This window comes from Triticum aestivum, chromosome 1D (genome assembly GCF_018294505.1).
Source record: "Triticum aestivum cultivar Chinese Spring chromosome 1D, IWGSC CS RefSeq v2.1, whole genome shotgun sequence".
Lineage (NCBI taxonomy): Eukaryota > Viridiplantae > Streptophyta > Magnoliopsida > Poales > Poaceae > Triticum > Triticum aestivum.
This window is the reverse complement of record NC_057796.1, coordinates 88,340,909-88,357,987: the sequence shown is the minus strand read 5'-3', so window position 1 is coordinate 88,357,987 and position 17,079 is coordinate 88,340,909. Positions and strand designations below refer to the sequence as shown.

At 45.5% G+C, this 17,079-nt stretch overlaps 1 protein-coding gene across 1 annotated transcript; it reads right to left on the bottom strand.

Moving 5' to 3' along the window:
• Positions 1-3,378: 3,378 nt before the first annotated feature.
• Positions 3,379-5,958, bottom strand: LOC123180501 (protein O-glucosyltransferase 1). The gene is made up of 4 exons (XM_044592570.1): positions 5,490-5,958; positions 4,513-5,307; positions 4,367-4,431; positions 3,379-4,278 (listed from the first exon to the last, which is right to left on the bottom strand). The coding sequence occupies exons 1-4, from the start codon at positions 5,796-5,798 to the stop codon at positions 3,810-3,812; spliced, it is 1,638 nt and encodes a 545-aa protein (XP_044448505.1). The 5' UTR covers positions 5,799-5,958; the 3' UTR covers positions 3,379-3,809.
• Positions 5,959-17,079: the final 11,121 nt, after the last annotated feature.

Genomic DNA, 17,079 nt, shown 5'->3' with positions numbered 1-17,079 from the left:
AGCACTCAAAACAACTAAGTGTCAGCAATTCGACACACATTTTCAGTTCAGGACATTACAGACATTTCAGCACACAACTGCATCCCACAATCTTAGAAAAGAACTCGATGGTTGATTCTAGGGGAAGCTTCCCAAAATTGGATTCCGGAGAATCAAGAACTCGGCCTTAATCACCTTTTGAACACAAGTCGATGTCTTCGTCGACATATTTTTTGCATCACCTTCTAAACGAATCAAATAGTGAAAGTAAGCCACCACAAGTTGAGGGACCACACTCTCTCCATGTGAAGTGTTACTACTAAAAGTCAAAACCCAAAAAAGTGAAATCCCTTTTTTTGACACCTCTAAGGGGTAAACTTTAGATGGGATTATCTTTTTCCAGAGAGGGTGTTAGCTACAATCATGTCATAGTCTAAATTGAAACTTTCATCATCTCATTGATTCTTGTTGCCATAACTAAAGGCCCTATGCACCCCTTCAACACCTGTGTTAGATGTATCTATGTGGCAATTGACTCATATGAAGAGCTTCTCGTAACTATGTCCTCCAGACCTTTCCACAACTTCCTCTTGATGGCCTCATTGTGCCCTAGTTGGGGCATACTTGTTGATAACATTGAGAACTAAGTCTCTAATGATCAACTTGATGAGGATAATCTAGTCCTCTTTCTATCTCCCACTTCATACTTGACGCTCTTGCTGACCAAAATTCCTATTCCATTTTTGTGTTGTAGTTGTCCACGTGTACCATAGCTTGAAGCCGGTATCCTTCACCTCCTTCGCCTTCTATCCCTTCCATTTGATTTCTTAGATGCATAGGATATCAACACCTCTCATCACCACTATCAACTAACTCCCGTAACTTACCCACCAGAGACCCTACATTCCAGCACCTATGCGGATCCTGCTAGGCTCGGCTAGCTTCCTTACCTTTTCAGCTTGTTGAGTCAAATGTGAAGACCATTGCTCATTTTCCACTACACCAGGGCGCCGATGTAGCGCACCACTAAGGATGCGACGACCTGATCCTTGCTCACGCATGACCGTATCCAGATCAAGATACGACACGCCACCAAGGGGGTGATGACCTGACCCTTACCCATTTAACACCGCACGCAGGTTCCGATATGCCACATTGCTGAGGGTTGCACCTCGACGATGTTCTTATGGGTTTCATCTCCATAAGAGTGTCTGAGTTTTGATGTTGGCTCGCCAAGAATATCACAATCCTCCTCCTTTACCCCATCTTAGGACCGACTATGTTGAGACAACGTAGGCGAAATTAAAAAGCATTAATTATCAAGTGACTAAATAGAACAACTATGAAAATAAAGAAATTACATTGAAAACCTTGGACCGACTGTCTTCTTCATCTCAAATGAGACAATGTTGCACCATCACAAGCTGCTCCAACATTGGAGCTAGCCTTACATCATCGACCACGAAGGGCAAGTGAGACCGTGGAAAATTATCACAACCAAAAGAGTCATAGTTCTAAGAGTCCAATGTCCATTTAATACTGCTTGCCTCACACCGACACCGAAGGGCACACTAACGGGCGGATGAGGTCGGAGGTCACGAACTAACCCCCCAAACCCTAACCTCACTGTCTAGAACAAACAACAGGAATCTACATGCGAATCAAGATGCTGCTATGGACAACACCATTGAGATCGAAAGGCTCAAGAAATACTTATTTGTTGGGTAGACACCACCACCCCCATCGATGACACGCGGCTAGAGGCGACTATGTTGTACACCATCACCGTCGCCAGAAGGGCCGAAGCGACAGATAAGGAAGGAGAAGTATCCGAAATTTGTTTTTTTGAAATAGACATTTCATTAATTACCAGCTACTCCGCATAGTTTGTGAACCGAAATAACTAACCAAAACTTCAAAGTAGAAATTCATTGCAACGTTCACAAATGCTCAAAAGGAAGATGAGTCCCTATACAATGGAAGTCGCAAATTGAGTAAAAACTCCCCGCCCACACCATTTCTACAAATCTGCCTAGTAAGGCACATCGACTATGGTTTGAATCTTACCCAACACAGCCGCTATTGCCTTCCATTGCATGATCAATGAAACAACCTTACATATACCTTGATCGGTTTTGTTTCTTAGAAGAAAAGTATAAGAAAACCACTTTGTTCAGAGGCCCAAGGCCTCTACCTAAAGACCCAAAATTTGGAATACTACATCTCCATTTAGTAGATCAGGACCTTCACACTCCCACGCCCATAGAGCCGCCCGAGGAGGGGGCGGCGACATACTGACAAAGGAGAAGTAGCGGGACGGCGCGTCCAAGTTCGCCTCTCGCTAGGGTTAGGAGAGGAGACGACTAGGGAGGGTGGGGCGTGTTTCTGAGTTCCTGCAGTCATTTTTTACCAAAGTTCTCACAATTTTGAACATCTTCACCTAATTTCCTTCTTGTATAAATGATTCCCATTCATGGGTGCTAACGCTCTAATACAAACCAAAGAGAGTGAAAGATGAACGCGTTTCTTGGCAAAAGAACGTGTTTAGTAGTTTGAAAAAGGGCAGCGCTATGCATCGGCCGCTGGATAATATGAAAAGATCCGCTGCCTCAATAGCCGTTGGATGGAGTGCCAAGGAGCCGTTGATCTCTTCAACAAGCTTAATGTCGCGCTAATCTCTCTGCAGTCTTGTTGCAATCTTTCTCGGACTGTTTTTTCGTCTTTGATTTCTTCATCTGGAGCCTTCTTGCGCTCATGCTTCTGAAACAAGGACGTTATTGCGAAACTTTTTTGGAGCGCGCTCATCTCTCTGCAACAACGGTCTGGTTGCAATCTTTCTCGGACCATCTTTTTTCTCTTTGATTTTTTGCAACATTAGCCTTGTTGCACCCAGTCTTCCGCAACAACAACCTTTTTGCAGAACTTTTTCAAACCGTTTTTTTTTGTTCGATCTCTGTAACAGGAGCTTTGTTGCATAGAGCCTTATGCAAAAAGAGTTTTGTTGCAAAAATCTTTCCCTGCAACAGGAAGAAGAATGTGGCCATGGATGGGGATTGTTTCGCTGCGGGCGATTGTTGAGCACCACCGGTTTCGTGTGTAGGACCACTGGACGCGTGGCATGCGATGGAGGCGGCGGAAGCTTTGCTGAAATCGACCCCGCTGATTCAAAGCGTTTCCCTTTGAAGAATGGCAGAGCCTTGACTTTGAAAATTTGGTTTTCTCGAAAGGAGTTTTTTCATTAATAACCAGCTACTCCGCATAGCCCAACAACCGAAATAACTAACCACAGCTACAAAAACTGATTACAACACCAGCAAATGCACAAAAGGAAGATGAGACACTAGACCATGGAAGGCGCAACAGAATGACAACTCTCCACCAAAGCAATTTCTGCCCATCTGCCTAGTAAGGCGCACCTGCATTATTTACCACCTTGTTCAGTTTTGCTTCAAAAAGAAACAAAATAAATGGAATCACCTTGTTCATTAAACACAAAGCGTTCAAACTTTTTCCCCACTTTTCTCTCGCAAGGCACTTATCATTTAGGTTTATTAGAGACTGATCAACAGTAGCTAATCCAAAATCAAAATTGTGACGTGCCGAGATTAGTACCACTCCACTACACTAGTGTCCCTCTACCGCTACCCCCATCCTGACCCACCCCCTCTCACTCTCAGGCTAAAGAATCTCGCAAATCAGCCCCGCCCACGGGCGTATCATCCCTGATAATGGCAGTAGTAGTACAAGTCGGCGCATCCATTGCGCATCGCATGCACCTTTACCCTCGACGCACGGACGCTCAATCTCCACCCCGCATTGACTTGCATTGATCAGCCGTCGGACGGCGGCATGGAGCACGGCCCGGCGGTGGCGGGGTACGCGGCGGACGCCTCCAGGAACCTCCTCTGGCGGTCGTCGGCGAGGCAGAGCACGGAACCGGCGCAGACCTCTTGGGACGAGTGCGGCGGCCCCGGCCGGAAGTCGAGCAGCGCGGCGTACTCGGTGAGCAGGTGCAGCATGTAGTCGTAGACGGTGTCCATGCCCAGCTCCTGCATGAGCCGCTGGCCGCGCTTCCCGACGCGCTCCGCATCCTCCGGGTGCGCGTTGCCCCACTCCACGGCGTCCCGGATGGACTCGCACATCCCCACCGTGCTCACCGGCCAGTGGTTCACCCGCGGCTCCAGCCCCCGGCTGAAGAAGTCCTGGTACAGCGGGTCGATCAGCAGCGCCATGGACCCGCACGACAGGATGTACTTGAGGCTCACCGACCACGCGAACCCCTCCGCGTAGATCTTGTACCTGCACCGCCACCCCATGATCAAGACGTTAGCCGCCATGGATTGGTGGATGGATGCTTGGATAGAGATAGAAGACGAAGGCGAATTACCGGTGCGTGCACTGGCTGGAGAGCTTGGAGTTCTGGTACCCGGACTTGGCCTCCTCCTCCCAGTTCTGCATTCAAATGTGATTGTTCAGCTCGATCTCGGCTCGCCACATGTGCATTCAAATGGATAGAGATGGACGACGATTTACTTGGCGCATGATCTCGGCTCGCCATAGGTTGGTGTCGTTGCAGGCGAGCAGCGCGAGGCGGAGGGGCGACGCCACGTCCGGGTTGCCCTTCCAGTACGCCGTGGGCACCCTGTCCGGCCACCGCACCCGCCTGGAGCCCTGCTTGATGCTCCTGAACTCCCGGGTCCACGGCTCGATGTGCGTCTCCGGCCAGCCCCAGAAGGACCAGTCCGGGAACGGGATGTCCAAGTGGTCGCGGGTGGTGCAGTAGCGGAACAGGGGAGGCGGCGGCGGCGCGCCCTCGCCGGTGTGCTCGGTGCGGTTGATGGCCGGCCGGTCCATGCAGTCGAACATGAGGTCCACGTCCGGGACGCGGCCGGGGTAGCGCCGCATGAGCTGCAGCAGGCTCCACACGGTGAAGAGCGCGCGGCTCTGGACGCAGGCGTAGTAGAGGTCCACGTGCAGCCGCGTCCCGCCGCCCGTGATGGTGACGCGCATGGACGCGCGGTGGCGGCCCGACTCGAGGAGCGCGCGCGTGATGCCGCCGCCGCCGCCGTCGCGGCGCCGCCAGGGCGCCAGGTCGCGGCGGATGGCGGCGAAGTAGGACGGGCACTGCCGCGGCCTCGACGCGTTGGCCGCCGCCGCCGCCGCCGGCTTCGGCTGCGAGAGCGGCGGGAGGCAGGAGAGGTAGGATGCGCACCGGAGCGCGGCGCGCGGCGGCGGGCGGCCCTTGTCGTGCGGGAACGGGTGCCACGGCGTCGGCTCCAGGTTGTGCCCCAGCAGCGTCCGCGTCCGGGACAGCGCGTCGTCGTACGCCTGCAACATCAATCACCGCGCCGAGAAACCATGGTCACCATCGACGTGGATGCAAACACTAAAGAAATCGACATTGTTCGTCGTCGTGATCAATCTCGAGAAAACTTTTCAATTCGATCCGATTCACAGGGAACGGAACGCAAAACCAAGAAATGCAAGAATCAACGGCGGGGACGACGAACCGAGTGGAGGACGGCGATGACGATGACGGCGGAGAAGGCGGCGATGGTGGAGACGACGAGGGAGGCGAGGGGAGGGTACCGTCCGGGGCGGGCGGCACGGACGCCGCTGCCGCCGCCCTCCGGCGTGTAGCCGCCCATGGAGCACGCAGGCGGCGGAACGAGCGGACGTAGTGCGAGTGCAAGTGGAGGAGGAAGTGGGAGGTGACGAGTGCAGGTGTGGACTGATAAGATCCTGCGCCATTTTTGGCCTCCTCCCCTCAAATTGTGCAACTGAAAGCCGATCGATCGATCGACTGCTATCTGCTGCATGCCACAACCATCCAACGTTTCTCTCTGGTTTCTTTTGAAAATTTGTTACAAGGGTGAGGTTTACCCAGTCCTAGGCTCCAACCACATTAAGTTATCTATATTACTTACCATAGAAAATCTTCAGTATTTCTTTTAGAGATAAATCTTGAGTAGTTGCTACAAAAAGGGAGAGATGGAGTCTTGGGTACCCAAAGGGAAGGGTATGCCCGCCTTCTTTATCAGTAGTTTCTTTTTTGAGATGGTGTACCCGCCTTCTTTATCATTATCAATGCAAGAACGTTTTTCTACTTTAATTTAATGGGTCCTATATATCATTATTAATGCATCATCATGATGATACAACTTACTACTAGTAGTATATCATATCTTGAAAAAGGAACAGATCGAGGCTCAAATGGGTGCCAGAACTTCTTGTTCCAGCTATCCAATCCTCATGACGCCCATGCTGTGGTTGGCATGTGTATTCCATTATTGGCATGGGATGATCTCATTGCTTGACACAATGAGAAGAATAGAGTTTCTTGGTTAGGGGTGCATATGGAATGACATTCAACGAGTGCAATCATGTTGCAGATACGGGTCAACATAGTGGAGCTTCTGATGGTGGGAGGAAACTGTGGAACCTAATATGGCAGGCTAACGTTAAGGGCAAAGGTACCAACCAACTTGATAGCAAGAACGCATAACATGCACGAGATCTGCGTTAAGGTTGATCCTCCTTCTCGAAACATTGTCCAAGGAAGGACTCCAGGTAAGCATTGCCCTACCAACATCCAATCAAGAACATATATGATTAGGGAAGAAGACGCTGCTAGCGCAAGTCCACAAAATTGGACGTGCACCCACCATGAATTTTGGGTTCGGAAAACTCGCATCCGACCTGCAGGAGTCTGCTATAGACCATCATCCTGTTGTACCCAGACAACAGCACGCAGTCACACCGATGAACCAGCTGTCGCCTCAAATACGAGTCTGCTATAGACCATCATCTTCCGGTGGTAGGCGTCCATCTCCCTCCTCCTCCAACGGCAGTGCGCAGCGGGTTGGCGGTGGCCAGGAGATCTCCGGCGGCCGCTTGGCGGATGAGATTTGGCCGTGATGAGATCTGATATGGCCCCAGGGGTTTAGATCGAGATCTACTGCGGCTGCGCCTCGTCTCGACAACAGCAAGAGGAGATCCCCTGGGTAATCTTCACGGCACGAGGACGTCCGGGTCTCTTGGCCCGGGCATGGTGGTGGCGGCTGCCTTCTCCACCGAAGACGGTTGGCCAGGCTGGTAGTGACGGATCTTGGATCCCACTATTAGCATCGGCGGCGAGTTGGGGAGACATAGTCGTCGGTGAAAACCGAGCCGAGTCCGGTCATGGCGGGCGATGGTGGTGTCTACGTCGTTACCTTGATGAAGGCATCGTCAAGCAACTATCGTCAACCTGCTCGTGCCACTCCGGGAGAAATCCTAAGATCTCCGGATCGGATGATGGCGGCGCTACAGTGTCGTGTTCCCTATTGGGGGCATCATTTGTGGAGCGGCGCCGGATGGAAGAGGCGTGAGGTGGTGTGGCGTGCCTTCTCTCGCGTGGACGACGGCGGGTCTCTGCGGCATGGAGCAGCGGGGTCTCACCGGTGGGTGTGTGATGATGGATGAGCGCAGGATGGTGACATTGTCTGGCGTCGTGGTGGCGTCGACGGCAGCTAGACCTGGCAAGGTAGATGCAACAGTACATCACTAAAGATGGATTGATGGCAGGTAGCTACGGCGGCCTCATACCCGGCAGGCATCCTGGTTGAGGAGAGCGCCTGACTGGTGGGTGCCCCATACCCGGCAGGCGTCCTGGTTGGGACCTCAGGTCTTAGATGTTAGGTTTGGCTGCAAGGTCTGTTTGGTATTAGGCCCAGACTATCAGCATCCCTACATCAACTGGATAGGAGTAGCGACAGATGTTGCCTAGACGGTGGCTTTAGTTCTACTGTTGTATGACTTTGTAAGGTCTTATATGAATAATCAATACAATGACTGCATGCATCGTCCAGATGTAGAGGCTAGAAGTCCTCCTCCATTTCTAAAAAAATAGACCATCATCTTGAGCTTCTTTGTCTAGAGTCGTAACAAGAGCCCCTAGACAAAGAAGCTCAAGAAGTTCCAGACTATTTATTTACTTAAATGTAATTTTCTGTTATAGACATATATAAGAGAAGGGTGAAGATATATTGGAGAAAGAGAGAGGCAATTTTAAAATACAAGTATTTTGTAAACCAGAAACTCTCAAATACTCCATAGACACTAGAATAAGTATTGAATAGAAGTTTTTCATTGGATTTAGTTGAAATATATAGTTATTAATTAGGTTGTAAATTAAGCAATTATACCTTATCAATTGCCTAAATTTGTGCATGTTATTTCCATTCTCTAAAATTGACTTGTTTTCGTACAAATTTAAAATTGTCTTGTTAGAGCATCCTTAACCAGACCCCTCAAACAATCATCACATGTCCGGGTAGATAGTCCAGACATGGCCCTGACTGGAGAGAATAGAAAAAATGCCACCTAACAGGACCTCCAAATCCTTCTTTGAACCCTGTAACTTAGCCCATATATGGGGAGAATATAAATGAGGGTGTCTGGGCAGTCCGCCACGTCGGACACGGCCCATACTTGACCACATCATATTATTTTTATTCTTTCTTTTCTATTTCTCTCTTCATCCGCACTAATCATATGCATGTGATCACATAATTTGAGGGACACAACTGCGTACACGGACAAACGAGGGTTAAAGTGGACATACCCAAACGTTGTTTGAACGCGTCCGCAAATGTACAAGGGGCCAAATTAGCAAAGTCTGGTTGGAGATGCTCTTAACAAGCCTGAAATCGCACCCTCCTTTGAGTAGGTCTAGTGGGTATGTACAATGAAACCTACAATGCAATCATATGATTACTTTCTGTAAAAGTCGGTGGTATCATGTGTACACTGTGCACAAGTCAAAGACATGCATGCTCTTCCTTTCTTATCTCATTTCGCTATCGCACAATACATAATAGTTGAAAACAATATGTGTTCCTGACTTCCAAGTACACGTCGGTCTCTGTCTTTTGCTATTCCATTACACGTGTTGAAAACTTACATATATATAAATTGCGAAGACGCACTATAGAACTTGAAATTTGAAGTCTCCACAAAAATGTGCCAGAGCGACACCCTTTCATAAAAAAGCTACGGCAATACATATTAATAAGGTAACATCATATTTGCCCGCAATCATGCAAAAACCATATTTGTTCGAAATTAAGACATCATGTACGTAGTATAATCAATTCTTTTGGGGGTGGTGTAGCTGCCTGTGGAAAAGAAGAAGCACAAGCACCCGATGTATTTGTGGATCAATGCGGATATTATGTCCATTGATTAGCCAAGCATCTTGTTCTCTCGTGGACCAGGGAGCACCTTGTTCTCTTGTCGCTGCAAGTTGCAAAGGCAGTGTCGCCGTCGCCACCTGGAATGATGTGGATGCGCACAAATGATGGTCCAGACAGCGTCGCCGTGGAGCTCACCATGTCACGGGAGCAAAAGTTCACTACTGCTTGGCAACATTCTAAATGTGGTTTTCCAAAAATGCTTTGAAGCATTAGGTTATTGCAGATTTTACAAATAGTTCCTTCATTTTCAGTTGGGTATCTATTTGTTAGTTTTCGCCAAAAATAAAATCCATTTGTTAGAAAACAGAACAAACATCGCTACTGTTATTTGGTAAAGAGCATTCAGAATGCAAGTTTAGCCTTAGCCTCAAACCCCTATTTTTGAATCAATTTATATACCTTTTTTTGCGGGTAACTTATACCAAACTACTCATGGAAATCTAAAAGGGAAAAAAAGGAACAGATTTGCTAATTCATGTCTAGATGAAAATTAGCTGTGTCACATCTAAGTTCTCCGCCACACGATCAAGTGATGCAATTTTTCGTGCAAAACTGTTGATCACACACTTGGTTTCAGCTGTGTCCCGCGTCTGTGCATTTCGTTTTCCTTGTCAGACCGTTTTGTATCGCGCGTGGTCTGTTTTTGTTTTGGCATCTGTGTGTTTGGGTTTTATATGGGCCCAATGTTGTGTTTTTATGTTGGCTATAAATTTTCATTTTTTTCAAGAGAAGAGTCAAGCCTTTTCAGGCCCATGTAGACTACTTTTTAAATGGGATTCATGTCACTTATTGTTTTCCTTTCTAGTAAGTGTAGGCATACTTCATGTAGATTTATTTATGTTTAATTTCCCTTTTTAAATGGTATTTTCCTCGCATGAAAACAATATCCGAAACCCACGGGGGATGTTCTTTTTCTGTAGGATTTTTCGCAATCTTTTTTACAACCAGTTACATGTGTAGATGTGATACACAACTGCACGTGTCACAATCCGCATGCAACTGTACGTGTCCCACCTATCATACAACTATAAAAGAAACACATGTGCAACTTTATCGGGGAGGGTTGGGTGTATTCATTTTTCGGATTTGCTAATTCTCATCTAGCAAATCCACCCTTGACTTCCACTCGCCCCACCTAGTTGCATATTCATTCTTCACATGCTAACATGCCCCTCATGTAGGAAATCCACCATCGACTTCCACTCGTCCCACCTAGTTGCATATTCATTCTTCACATGCAACCTTCCTCACTGGTGCGCGTGAGGCCACAAGCCACAACCTTCTTTTTTTCCTTCTGTTTTTCTTACTTTTTTATTTTCTTTTTAACTTCTGTTTATACTTTAAATATTGTAAACAAGTAAATTACAAAAAAACACTTTACATAAAACATTTGAAAAAAGTTAATAAAGCATTAAAAAATCTTTTAATGTGTACACATTTTTTCTCATGTATACGTAAAATGTATACAAAAAATATACAATTTGTATGTTTTTTTGATCATGTATTAAAAAAATATATTAATGATACATTTGAAAAATCTCAATCAAATATTTGAATTTTTTAATCAAGCCTTTGAAAAATGATAAACATGAATAGAACAAAATGTTTATCTTGTATGCAAAAATGTGTAAAAAATAATAATAAAATTTTGTATGAGAAAATGTTGTTCATGTATTAACCAAATGTTGAACGTGCATACAAAATGTTCCCGATGCATACGGAAATTGTTCAACATTAACTAAAATTAGACATAATATATATATATAGATAGAGAAATATAGAAATATTTATTTTGTCTTAGAAAATTTTCAAACATGTATTTCAAAATGATCATGATGTATACAAAAAATGTAGATTATGTGTAAAAAACTTTATTGCCATAAAAATGTTCATGTGTATTTAAAAAATGTCGATCATGTATTCAAAACTTGTATTTAAGAAACAATATACATCATTTGTTTATAAAAATTCCAATGTGTATCAACAAAATGTTCCGTGTGTACACTAAAAAGTATACCGTGTATAAAAAAAAGTAGGCATGCATTGCACAAAAAAATAACCGATGAAAAACCGACAAATAAACAAAGGAAACTAAAGAAAACCAAAAAAATAAAGGAAATCAATGAAAATGAATGGAAACAACGAAAACCGAGAAAGAAACAAACAAGCAATTGAAGAAAACTGAAAAATAAATAAAAAATAATGCAAAAAAAAGAGAAAAACGCTAGTGAAAACCATGAAAAGAAACAAAGAAAACTGAAATAAATTGTAGAAAATGACATAAATAAAACAGTGAAAACTGAGAAAAGAAACCAAGAAAACCGGTGAAAATAGTAATGAGAAAGAGAAATAATGAATAAAACCATGAAGAGACAAAGAAACCAAAATAGAAAACAAAAGTACCATAAAAACCGGACCGAAAACTAGTACAATGATCTTCTTGAGGAAGCGAGGAGAAGAAACGAGCGAACTTCTAGACAGCCAGCCCAAAAACGAAGCTTAGAAGAGTTTCTTCAAGCGAGCAAAGTGATAAGTGAGATATAGCTCAGACGCAAAAACTCAAGAACATAGGAAAATGCTAGGGAGACAGGGAATAGAAAAATTGATGTTAATTTTAGATTTGCAATAGTTAGTTCTCATCTAGATGAGTTCTAGATGGACCAAAAATAAATAATAAAAAACGACGGCAATGTTGTTTTCCTTTTTATTTTCTACAAGAAAGCATCAGCGACCTCATTTTAAATTTTTTCTTTAGAGAAACCTCATTTTACCTTGAAGGGTGTTTTTCTCCAATTACTAAACCAATATTGTTAATTTTCCGTATTATCATGCTAGACCTATTGTCAATTCACCGAGCGTGGTAAGCCATCTCAAACAACAAATAACAAAGGAGTAGCTAGTTTGAGGGTGCCCTCCCCCCGAGGGGGGGAGGGGGGGCTCTTTTCGGAGCGCGGGAGCACCTCAGCGGCGCCATGTGTCACACGCCAGACGCTTCCCCACCAAAATAGCCGTTTGTTTTTTGGGTGTTCTAATTTTTTTTGTCTGTCAGAAGCGTGGAGCACGGTTGCGCTTTCATGTGAAAGCATAGTTGTGCTTCTCTCGCTAAAGCACAACTATGCTTCCAAAACAGTGAAGCACAATTCTGCTTCCACATGAAAGCACAATTTTTCTTCTCAAAAGTGAAACACACGTGTGCTTTTACGTGAAGTATAGTTGTTCGCGTGAAGCACAATTACGCTTTTTCCTAAAGCACAAGTATGATTCCCCCAACAAGTGAAGCACATGTTAGTATATTTTTGGAGCACAACGAAGAAAGTTTATAGAAATCTATCAACATGTGATCTAATTTTGAAATCTCGTCGCAAGAAACGCAACGATGAAAATGGTTTCATGATTTGGAGACATGGTTCGAGAAATAAATCATTAAAAAAATCAAAACTATGAAAATAGCATGAATAAACCCACCCAACTCTCTCTGCGTGTGGGAAGAAATCCATCAAAACTCTCTAATTGCAACAAGTGTCGCACGTGCTATGCGTCACTTGTCATCATCAGGCGATGTGGGAGTGACCTTTGCAAGGGATACCACATATTCAACGGTGACCTGCAAATATCCTTCCTTTATCCGTCCACGGACAAGGGGGTCCAGTCCGTAGACACGGATACGGGAGGCCGCCATCCAACGCTGCCCGCGTACATTTCAACCCGCATTCAAATTAACCGGGCAAAATTCATGCAAACGGGCGGATATTCATCAAAGTTCGGACAGAAAATAGCATAAATCATCCATACATAGCATGCAAATTAAGTCTAGTACAACAATGTCTCAAATCTGACTAGATTAACCTGATATCCAACAAGTTTTTCATCAACGGATCATGCCCTCCCATACATACTCCCTGTCAGTGTCAAAACCGGCAGATCTCGGGTAGGGCCCGCCCCCCGAGCTATCAGATCGGATCGATGGGTAACAGGAGAAGAACACATAGGGGATTTACCCAGGTTTGTGCCCTCTCTATGGAGGTAAAACCCTACATCCTGCTCTTGTTTATATTATGAAGGTATTGAAGTACATAGTTGATCTACCTCGAGATCGTAAGTTGTGATCTAAACCCTAGGGGTATGATGAATGGGTGTATGGATGGATCCCTCTATGGGCTAAACCTCCTGGTTTATATAGGCACCAGGGATATGCAGGGTTACACATGGTCGGTTGCCATCTAAGAACATACATGTCGAATCTAAATATACTTGAAGTACACACGAAGTCTTCGGCCGCCACACTTCGAGGGCCTCCAGAGTCATGCTTCCTTAATGGGCTGGTAGTCCGGCCCATGCATTATTTGAAGGAAATATGCCCTAGAGGCAATAATAAAGTTGTTATTTATATTTCCTTATATCATGATAAATGTTTATTATTCATGTTAGAATTGTATTAACCGGAAACTTAGTACATGTGTGAATACATAGACAAAACAGAGTGTCCCTAGTATGCCTCTACTTGACTAGCTCACTAATCGAAGATGGTTAAGTTTCCTGACCATAGACATGTGTTGTCATTTGATGAACGGGATCACATCATTAGAGAATGATGTGATGGACAAGACCCATCCGTTAGCTTGGCATTATGATCATTTAGTTTTATTGCTATTGCTTTCTTCATGACTTATACATATTCCTCTGACTATGAGATTATGCAACTCCCGAATACCGGAGGAACACCTTGTGTGCTATCAAACGTCACAACGTAACTGGGTGATTATAAAGATGCTCTACAGGTGTCTTCGAAGGTGTTTGTTGAGTTGGCATATATCAAGATTAGGATTTGTCACTCAGTGTATCGGAGAGGTATCTCTGGGCCCTCTCGGTAATGCACATCACTATAAGCCTTGCAAGCAATGTGACTAATGAGTTAGTTGCGGGATGATGCATTACGGAACGAGTAAAGAGACTTGCTGGTAACGAGATTGAACTAGGTATGAGGATACCGACGACCGAATCTCGGGCAAGTAACATACCGATGACAAAGGGAATGACGTACGTTGTTATGCGGTTTGACCGATAAAGATCTTCGCAGAATATGTAGGAACCAATATGAGCATCCAGGTTCCGCTATTGGTTATTGACCGGAGATGTGTCTCGGTCATGTCTACATAGTTCTCGAACCTGTAGGGTCCGCACGCTTAACGTTCGATGATGATTTGTATTATGAGTTATGTGTTTTGGTGACTGAAGTTTGTTCGGCGTCCCGGATGAGATCACAGACATGACAAGGAGTCTCGAAATGGCCGAGAGGTAAAGATTCATATATTGAAAGGTTGTATTCGGACATCGGAATGGTTCCGAGTGATTTGGGTATTTTACCAGAGTACCGAGGGGTTACCGGAACCCCCCGGGGGAAGTGTTGGGCCTACATGAGCCTAAAGGGAGAGAGAGGGAAGCCCGCAGGGGGTGGAACGCGCCCCCTCCTAGGGAGTCTTAATAGGACAAGGAGGAGGGGGCGTGACCCCCTTCCCTTTCCCTCTCCCTCTCCTTCCTATTCCCTCCAGTGGAGAAAGGAAAGGGGGGGGGGGTGAATCCTACTTGGACTAGGAGTCCAAGTAGGACTCCCCCCTTGGCACGCCCCTCCTAGCCACCGACCTCCTCCCCCCTTTATATACGGGGGCAGGGGGCACCCCAAAGGCACACCAAGATTTCTCTTAGCCGTGTGCGGTGCCCCCTCCACAGTTTACTTCTCCGGTCATAGTGTCGTAGTGCTTTGGCGAAGCCCTGCGCGGATCACATCACCATCACTGTCGCCACGCCGTCGTGCTGACGAAACTCTCCCTCGACCCTCTGCTAGATCAAGAGTTTGAGGGACGTCATCGAGCTGAACGTGTGCTGAACACGGAGGTGCCGTACGTTCGGTACTTGGATCGTGAAGACGTTCGACTACATCAACCGTGTTAACCTAACGCTTCCGCTTTCGGTCTACGAGGGTCCGTGGACACACTCTCTTCGTCTCGTTGCTATGCATCTCCTAGATAGATCTTGCGTGATCATAAGAATTTTTTTGAAATTGCATGCTACGTTCCCCAACAGTGGTATCCGAGCCAGGTCTATGCGTAGATGATATGCACGAGTAGAGCACAAAGAGTTGTGGGCGATAATAGTCATACTGCTTACCACCTAAGTCTTACTTTGATTCGGCGGTATTGTTGGATGAAGTGGCCCGGACCGACATTACATGACTGTGTTCATGAGACTGGTTCTACCGACGTGCTTCGCACACAGGTGGCTGGCGGGTGTCTGTTTCTCCAACTTCAGTTGAATCGTGTTAGATTACAGTTGGTCCTTGTTGAAGGTTAAAACAACACACTTGACGAAAAATCGTTGTGGTTTTGGTGCGTAGGTAAGAATGGTTCTTGCTAGAAGCCCGTAGCAACCACGTAAAACTTGCAACAACAAAGTAGAGGACGTCTAACTTGTTTTTGCAGGGCATGTTGTGATGTGATATGGTCAAGACGTGATGAGATATAAATTGTTGTATGAGGTGACCATGTTTTGTAGAAGTTATCGGCAACTGGCAGGAGCCTTATGGTTGTCGCTTTATTGTATGAAATGCAATCGCCATGTAATTGCTTTACTTTATCACTAATCAGTATCGATAGTCGTAGAAGAAATAGTTGGCGAGACGACAACGATGCTACGATGAAGATCAAGCTGTCAAGACGGTGACGATGGAGATCATGACGGTGCTTTGAAGATGGAGATCAAAGGCACAAGATGATGATGGACATATCATGTCACATATTTTGATTGCATGTTATGTTTATCCTTTATGCATCTTATTTTGCTTAGTACGGCGGTAGCATTATAAGATGAACCCTCACTAAATTTCAAGGTACAAGTGTTCTCCCTGAGTATGCACCGTTGCTACAGTTCGTCGTGCCGAGACACCACGTGATGATCGGGTGTGATAAGCTCTACGTTTACATAAAACGGGTGCAAGCCAATTTTGCACGTGCAGAATACTCGAGTTAAACTTGACGAGCCTAGCATATGCAGATATGGCCTCGGAACACTGAGACCGAAAGGTCGAACGTGAATCATATAGTAGATATGATCAACATAGTGATGTTCACCACTGAAAACTACTCCATCTCACATGATGATCGGACATGGTTTAGTTGATATGTATCACGTGATCATTTAGATGACTAGAGGGATGTCTATCTAAGTGGGAGTTCTTAAGTAATATGATTAATTGAACTTTAATTTATCATGAACTTAGTACCTGATCATATCTATGTTGTTGTAGATCAATGGCCCGTGCTACCGTTCCCTTGAATTTTAATGCGTTCCTAGAGAAAGCTAAGTTGAAAGATGATGGTAGCAACTACATGGACTGGGTTCGTAACTTGAGGATTATCCTCATTGCTGCACAGAAGAATTACGTCCTGGAAGCACCGCTAGGTGCAAGACCCGCTGCAGGAGCAACTCCGGACGTTATGAACGTCTGGCAGAGCAAAGCTGATGACTACTTGATAGTTCAGTGTGCCATGCTTTACGGCTTAGAATTGGGACTTCAAATACGTTTTGAACGTCATGGAGCATATGAGATGTTCCAGGAGTTGAAGTTAATATTTCAAGCAAATGCTCGAGTTGAGAGATATGAAGTCTCCAACAAGTTCTATAGCTGCAAGATGGAGGAGAATAGTTCTATCAGTGAACACATACTCAGAATGTCTGGGTACCATAACCACTTGACTCAGCTGGGAGTTAATCTTCCTGATGATAGTGTCATTGACAGAGTTCTTCAATCACTGCCACCAAGCTATAAAGGCTTCATGATGAACTATAATATGCAAGGGATGGAAAAGAC

Excerpts from the sequence above, each read along its gene's own strand:
- LOC123180501 (XM_044592570.1), bottom strand. The coding sequence starts at position 5,798 with ATGCAGCAGATAGCAGTCGATCGATCGATCGGCTTTCAGTTGCACAAT. Across the intron at positions 4,432-4,512 it reads GAGCCGAGATCATGCGCCAA|AACTGGGAGGAGGAGGCCAA; the intron begins GTAAATCGTCGT and ends ATTTGAATGCAG. Across the intron at positions 4,279-4,366 it reads TCCAGCCAGTGCACGCACCG|GTACAAGATCTACGCGGAGG; the intron begins GTAATTCGCCTT and ends GTGGCGGTGCAG.